Source organism: Myxine glutinosa, chromosome 6 (assembly GCF_964187855.1).
Source record: "Myxine glutinosa chromosome 6, kmMyxGlut1.1, whole genome shotgun sequence".
Taxonomy (NCBI): Eukaryota; Metazoa; Chordata; class Myxini; order Myxiniformes; family Myxinidae; genus Myxine; species Myxine glutinosa.
Genome location: NC_136266.1, coordinates 116,182,348 through 116,189,801, shown reverse-complemented (window position 1 = coordinate 116,189,801; position 7,454 = coordinate 116,182,348). Strand labels below are relative to the sequence as shown.

At 55.2% G+C, this 7,454-nt stretch overlaps 1 protein-coding gene across 1 annotated transcript in view; it reads right to left on the bottom strand.

The window, feature by feature from the left end:
- Positions 1 to 1,330: 1,330 nt before the first annotated feature.
- The window catches only part of LOC137430222 (EMILIN-2), a 26,675-nt gene continuing 20,551 nt past the window's right edge, over positions 1,331 to 7,454 (bottom strand). The window contains exon 7 of the mRNA XM_068120919.2: positions 1,331 to 2,131. Within this exon, the coding sequence (XP_067977020.2) occupies positions 1,830 to 2,131 (302 nt within the window). The 3' untranslated portion in view covers positions 1,331 to 1,829. The remainder of the gene's footprint in view (positions 2,132 to 7,454) is intronic.

Here is a 7,454-nt window from a genome sequence, read left to right as displayed (position 1 = left end):
ATTTCATTTTATCTATTCCTCATCAGAACTTTCTCCATTTCATTTTATCTATTCCTCATCAGAACTTTCTCCATTTCATTTTATCTATTCCGCATCAGAACTTTCTCCATTTCATTTTATCTATTCCTCATCAGAACTTTCTCCATTTCATTTTATCTATTCTGCATCAGAACTTTCTCCATTTCATTTTATCTATTCCGCATCAGAACTTTCTCCATTTCATTTTATCTATTCCTCATCAGAACTTTCTCCATTTCATTTTATCTATTCCTCATCAGAACTTTCTCCCTTTCATTGTATCTATTCCTCATCAGAACTTTCTCCATTTCATTTTATCTATTCCTCATCAGAACTTTCTCCATTTCATTTTATCTATTCCGCATCAGAACTTTCTCCATTTCATTTTATCTATTCCTCATCAGAACTTTCTCCATTTCATTTTATCTATTCTGCATCAGAACTTTCTCCATTTCATTTTATCTATTCCTCATCAGAACTTTCTCCATTTCATTTTATCTATTCCTCATCAGAACCTTCTCCATTTCATTTTATCTATTCCTCATCAGAACTTTCTCCATTTCATTTTATCTATTCTGCATCAGAACTTTCTCCATTTCATTTTATCTATTCCTCATCAGAACTTTCTCCATTTCATTTTATCTATTCCTCATCAGAACCTTCTCCATTTCATTTTATCTATTCCGCATCAGAACTTTCTCCATTTCATTTTATCTATTCCTTATCAGTACTTTCTCCATTTCATTTTATCTATTCCTCATCAGTACTTTCTCTATTTCATTTTATCTATTCCTCATCAGAACTTTCTCCATTTCATTTTATCTATTCCTCATCAGAACTTTCTCCATTTCATTTTATCTATTCCGCATCAGAACTTTCTCCATTTCATTTTATCTATTCCTCATCAGAACTTTCTCCATTTCATTTTATCTATTCCGCATCAGTACTTTCTCCATTTCATTTTATCTATTCCTCATCAGAACTTTCTCCATTTCATTTTATCTATTCCTCATCAGTACTTTCTCCATTTCATTTTATCTATTCCTCATCAGAACTTTATCCCTTTCATTTTATCTATTCCTCATCAGGTGCATTATCTATTCCTCATCAGGTGTATTATCTATTCGCCTATAAGAAATACGTTTAAAAAAGGAATAAAACAAACTCAAAACTTTTCAATTTGATGTTGAAATTCCAATTGAAACTTTCATTGGGCTTTGATCAAACTTTGCAATCCATTTCCTTAAGTACACAGTGAAGTATTATGTGCTTCCGTTGTGTGCCACACGCATCATTTTCACTCTTGCACGAATATTATTCCCAAACACTTTATTTCATTGAGACTTGGACAATACATTCACCGTTATTAACAGTAATAAGAAAACATTTAGTGATTTTAGTAAACAGGGATTTTATATTCAAATGTTCTTGCTATATGACAGGCCTCATGTTGCCTAGTTATCAAGTGTACACCATTTTTGGCAACAGGAAAGCAAAGCACTTTTTTTTTTTTTTACATCTTCTAATATTGCTGACATAGCACAATGACCATTTTTGCTTTGGAAAGCAAGTTCTGAAGAAACAGTCTGGGGAGTTGTATTCTACCCCTGCAAGCTTCAGGCCTAGCTGAAGAGGCATGCGCAGCAGAAGTCAAGAACCGAGGCTGATGTCGAGCCTGAACTCCAAGTTTTTGAAGAGGTCAGGACGAAAACAATATTGGTACCAATGAGTTACTGGAGGCCTTTGTATTTACTTTCAGCAAGTAGCCCGACCACTGGTTGAACCTGAGCTTCGATAGTAGGCACTCTGATCTAGCTTGTTGGCTGCCTTTCATAGAGCAAAGCTCCGGTGAAGCTTGACAAAGGCTGATCTTCACCGTAGGCCACACTTCCACCATGGTTTTCCACATAGACCGACTCTCCAGCACGCAGTGCAAGCACGATGTTGGCAACACCTGGAAAACTTCCTGATGCTCCAGGGACGCCCGGCCAGGTGTTTATGTGCACCGTCCGACGTTCGGACACTGAGAGGGTCGCTTTGATGCTCCTGTTGCGCTGAGGTGAAATGGTTACCAGGAAAAGATAGCGGCCATCATATGGAATCTGAAATATTCCTGGAGGAGAGGGAGAGAAACGGAGCAATTGTGTGGAGAATCAATGGGGTAAATGTAACACGTACTTTATCATTTCATTACCCGATTGGATGTTCCATTTCTTTCGGTAAAAGCTCTCTCTGAAGTCAAACAACAAGGAATGTCAGACACACTTTGGGCTTGTTGAATTAAAAATTTAAAAAAAGAGAAGAAGATTACCAAAGGGTAGAAATCAAGTTTTATTGACTAGTGATATGGAGTGCACACTTATTGAAATGAAAGTCACATTATATGACATGTTGAGTCAGCCGATCAAGATCTAGTTATTCAGACTTTAGTAAACTACCAATAAGCTTTATGCTTCAAGTTGTTGCAAAAATTAACCCTAAATGACACCACAGTGATGATGGGCCAAGCAGCCTCATTTCTTTGTTTGAGGTCAGTTTCATGATTTTCAGTCATTCAAACACACACATACATACACAGAATTGCCTTGTGTGGGGTGTGCTGGTTGTGCTCATCACCTGACCCTGGGTACCCCAAGCACGTTTGCAAAATTTGGTGGAGATTGGTCCAGGGGTAGGGAATTTCATCGATATTAAAGAAAAGGCTTCACACACACACACATACAGTCACGTGAAAAAGTAAGTACACCCCATGTAAAGTTTTGACTTTTTCAACATATTTCAACCTACAGCTATTTGATCTTCATTTCAACAATATTGACAGATAAAGGTGATATTGAAGGAGCTGCGCTCCAACGCGAGTCGAAAGAAGTGACGCGACCAAAGACGGAATTCGTCCGAGTTGCTTTATTGAAACAAAACAGCTCAGGTATTCTGACAAAAGCCCGTTTATCGGGCAGCAATATATATACACATTTATGTCGGGAAGTTTGCCCGGCAAAAGCTATACCGGGCATGCCCGGGTGTCAAGGGCGAGCCTTGGAAAGGCGAGTCTGGACCTGCCCGGGCGTGTTTGGCTGCGGCCTGGCAAGTCGAGGCTGGGCGTGCCCGGGCGCTCTGGACGAGCACTGGAAAGGCGAGAGCGGGCATGCCCGGACGCTCTGGGCGAGCCCTGGAAAGGCGATAGCGGGCATGCCCGGACGCTCTGGGCGAGCCCTGGAAAGGCGATAGCGGCCGTGCCCGGACGCTCTGGGCGAGCCCTGGAAAGGCGATCGCGGGCATGCCCGGACGCTCTGGGCGAGCCCTGGAAAGGCGATAGCGGGCATGCCCGGACGCTCTGGGTGAGCCCTGGAAAGGCGAGAGCGGGCATGCCCGGGAAAGACGAGACCGGGCGTGCCTGGGAACAGTGAGTCCGGGCATGCCCGGGAGAGGCGCGTCTGGCCGTGTTCTGGCCGGTGCAAGGCGATTGTGTGCATCCAACGGTAACCGCTACACACGCCCCTCCAGAATCGACCTGCACCGGCAGGGTCAATTTAAGGGGGGTCCGGATGACCCGGCCGAAGCGACCCCTGGAGGGTCGTGGGGAGGGGTCCGACATGGTGGTGGGTGGTCGAGCGGGGGGAACTGTGGACGGGGGGCGGCCTCGCCGCGGAGGAAGGGCCAACCGTGGTGGTCGGTCGACGTCCATGTGCGCCGGTTTGAGGCGGTCCACAGAGATCCGGTCCGACCGGCCGCCAACGTCGACGACAAAGGACTTATCGCCCCGTCGCAGGACCCGGAAGGGCCCATCCTATGGCGGCTGGAGTGGCCCCCGGTGCGCATCATGACGCACAAAGACGTACTCCGCTGTGCGAAGTGCCGGGGGGACGTAGGACTGGGGGCCACCGTGGCGGGACGTTGGCACGGGGGCAAATCGGCGGGCGGCCTCCTGGAGGTCCGAGCGCTGGTGTGCGGCGGACCAGGGACTGGTAGCGTCGGGCACGAACTCGCCCGGGACGCGGAGCGGCTGGCCGTAGACGAGCTCGGCGGCGGACGCCCGGAGGTCCTCCTTGGGGGCCGTGCGGAGGCCCAAAAGGACCCACGGCAGCCGGTCGGTCCAACCGTCATCCTGAAGGCCGGCCATGAGTGCGGCCTTCATGGAGCGGTGAAACCGCTCGCACAACCCGTTGGCTTGGGGTTGGTAGGCCGTGGTGCGGTGCAGCGTGACCCCCAACGAGCGGGCGACCGCGCCCCAAAGTTCGGACGTGAACTGTGGGCCGCGGTCGGACGAGATGTCCGCCGGTGCGCCGAAGCGCGCGACCCAGGTGGCGATGAACGCCTGCGCCACGTCGGCGGTGGTGGTGGAGGTGAGGGGCACGGCCTCCGGCCACCTGGTGGTCCTGTCCACCATGGTGAGCAGGTGGGTGAACCCCCGCGATGGGGGCAGGGGACCCACCAGGTCCACGTGGACGTGGTCGAAACGCCGTGCAGGCATGGTCAAAGGTGCCAGCGGGGCCTGGGTGTGGCGGTGGACCTTGGCCCGCTGGCAGGCCGTGCAGGCGTTGGCCCAGTCGCGGACGTTCCGTCGAGGGCCGTGCCAGACGAAACGCGCCGACACCAGCTTCTGAGAAGCTTTCCGGCCCGGGTGAGAAAGGCCGTGGATGGAGGCGAAGATGCGGTGCTGCCAGGAAACGGGCACGATGGGGCGAGGCTGGCCCTGGGAGACGTCGCAGAGCAGGACGGTGCCCGCGAAGGGGATGTCGGCCAGGCGGAGGCCCGTGTCCGCCGCCCGGAGGGCCTGCACCGAGGTGTTGGTGGTCTGGTCGGCCGCCATGAGCGCGAAGTCCACGCCGAGGTGGACCGCGTTCGCGCTGGCCCGAGAAAGACAGTCGGCCACAGCATTGTCTTTGCCGGCGACGTGCCGGATGTCCGTGGTGAATTCCGACACGGCGGAGAGGTGGCGCTGCTGGCGGGCCGACCACAGCTCCGTGACTTTGGCCATTGCGTAGACCAACGGCTTGTGGTCGACGAAAGCCGTGAACGGGCGGCCCTCCAGGAGGTTTCGGAAATGGCGAACGGCCAGGAATAGACCGAGCAGCTCGCGGTCGAACGTGCTGTATTTTAACTCGTTCGGCCGGAGCTGCCGGCTGAAAAAAGCGAGTGGCTGCCAAACTCCGTCCACCCATTGTTCATGGACGGCGCCCACCGCGTAGTTGGAGGCGTCCGTAGTGAGGGCGATGGGTGCGTTGAGCACCGGGTGAGCCAGCAGCGTTGCGTCGGCGAGGGCCCGTTTTGCGCTCGCGAAGGCCGCGTCCATGGCCGCGGACCAAACGATGTCATGCTTGGCCGGCTTGCCCCGGAGGGCCTCGTAAAGGGGCCGCATGAGCTGAGCAGCGCGGGGCACGAATCGGTGATAAAAATTCACCATGCCGAGGAACTCTTGTAGGGCCTTGATGGAACGGGGACGCGGGAACGTGGTGATGGCCTCGACCTTGGTCGGCAGCGGCACGGCCCCGGTCTTGGTGATGCGGTGGCCCAAAAAGTCAACGGTCGTCGTGCCGAAGTGGCATTTGGCCGGGTTGACAATTAAGCCGTGCTCGCTGAGGCGACCGAACAGTGTTCGGAGGTGGAGGAGGTGCTCGGCGCGGGACGTGCTGGCGACGAGGATGTCATCCAGATAGACGAAAAGAAATGGCAGGTCGCGCAGCACGCCGTCCATTAAGCGCTGGAACGCCTGGGCTGCGTTCTTGAGGCCAAACGGCATCCTCAAAAATTCGAACAGGCCGAACGGCATGATGACGGCCATCTTCGGGACGTCGGCCGCCCGGACAGGTACCTGGTGGTATCCCCGTATCAGGTCAATTTTGGAAAATATGACCCGTCCCGCCAAACGGGCGGAAAAGTCCTGGATGTGCGGGATCGGGTACCTGTCGGGGGTGGTAGCGTCGTTGAGGCGGCGGTAGTCGCCACACGGGCGCCATCCGCCCCCCGGCTTTGGCACGATGTGCAGTGGTGAGGCCCACGCGCTATTGGAGCGCCGAACGATGCCGAGGTGCTCCAACGCGTCGAACTCGGCCTTTGCCACGGCGAGCTTGGCCGGGTCGAGGCGGCGGGCCCTGGCGTAGACCGGCGGGCCCGTAGTGGGTATGTGGTGCTCGATCCCATGCCGCACTGCGACGGCCGAAAACGTCGGCCGTGTGAGGGCCGGGAATTCCGCGAGCAGGCGAGCGAACTCGTTCGCCGTCGGGAGGGCGCACGCCAGTTCGGTCGGCGCGGAGCTGCTCATCGTGCACGCCAGGGAGCTGAAGGTCTCGGCGTTGACAAGGCGACGACGTTTGACGTCGACCAGCAGCCCGTGCGCGCAGAGGAAGTCGGCACCCAGCAAAGCCATGGGGACGCAGGCGGTCACAAAGGTCCACTGAAAGCGCTGGCTGCCGAAGCAGAGGGTGACGTTGCGCGGGCCGAAAGTGCGTATGGCCGAGCCATTAGCAGCGACCAAAGAGGGGCCGCAAACGGCGTCCCGCCTGTCGTGCTCGGAGGCGGGTATGACGCTCAGTTGGGCGCCGGTGTCACAAAGGAAACGCCGCCCGGACGCTTTGTCCCGAATAAAAAGCAAGTTGCCCGAGTGGCCGGCACTCATGGCTGGGAATGAACGCCGGCCCGGCCGTTTCCCGACTTGCCGAAAGTGCACGGGGGTCGGCACGTCCGAGCCTTGTGTCCGAACCTGGCGTGGTAATAACACCACGCCTGGTCAGGTGGAGGCCCCGGCCGTCGTGTCGGAAGCGGTCGGTGCGGCCTGGCGGCCGCCAGTTTCACCGGCAGTTCGGCCTCCAACCGCGCAGGGCGCTCGGGCGTCGTGGGCGTCGCCTCGGACGGCGGCAGGCTCCAGGTAGCCGCGCCGATGTGTTGGCCCGCCGAGGAGATTTTATCGGCTTCCCTGGCGAGGGCGCGGGGATCGGTGATCGACGTGCCAGCCAGGGCGAGGCGTACCGGGTGAGGCAGCTGGCGAAGGAACAACTCGCGGAACAGAAAATCCGGAGAGTGCTCACCAAGCAACGAGAGCATATAGTCCATGCGCTCGGACGGGCGCGTGTCGCCGAGCTCGGGCAGGTCGAGCAGGCGCCGTGCGCGTGCCGCCGGTGAGTGGGCGAAAGCGTCGAGGAGGAGCGTCTTCAGCGCGTCATACTTGTCGGCAGCCGGCGGGTGCTCGAGGAGGCTCAGGGCGCGGGCCGCGGTGGCGGAACCGAGCGCTGCCACGACGTGGTGGAAGCGGGTGTCGTCCGCGGTGATGCCTCGCAGGGCGAACTGGGAGTCCGCCTGGGCGAACCAAACAGCCGCGTGAGCCTCCCAGAAGGTAGGCAGTTTAAGAGTCACTGCCGTGTCCATGTCGGTAGGTCACCAGTGAAGGAGCTGCGCTCCAACGCGAGTCGAAAGAAGTGACGCGACCAAAGACGGAATTC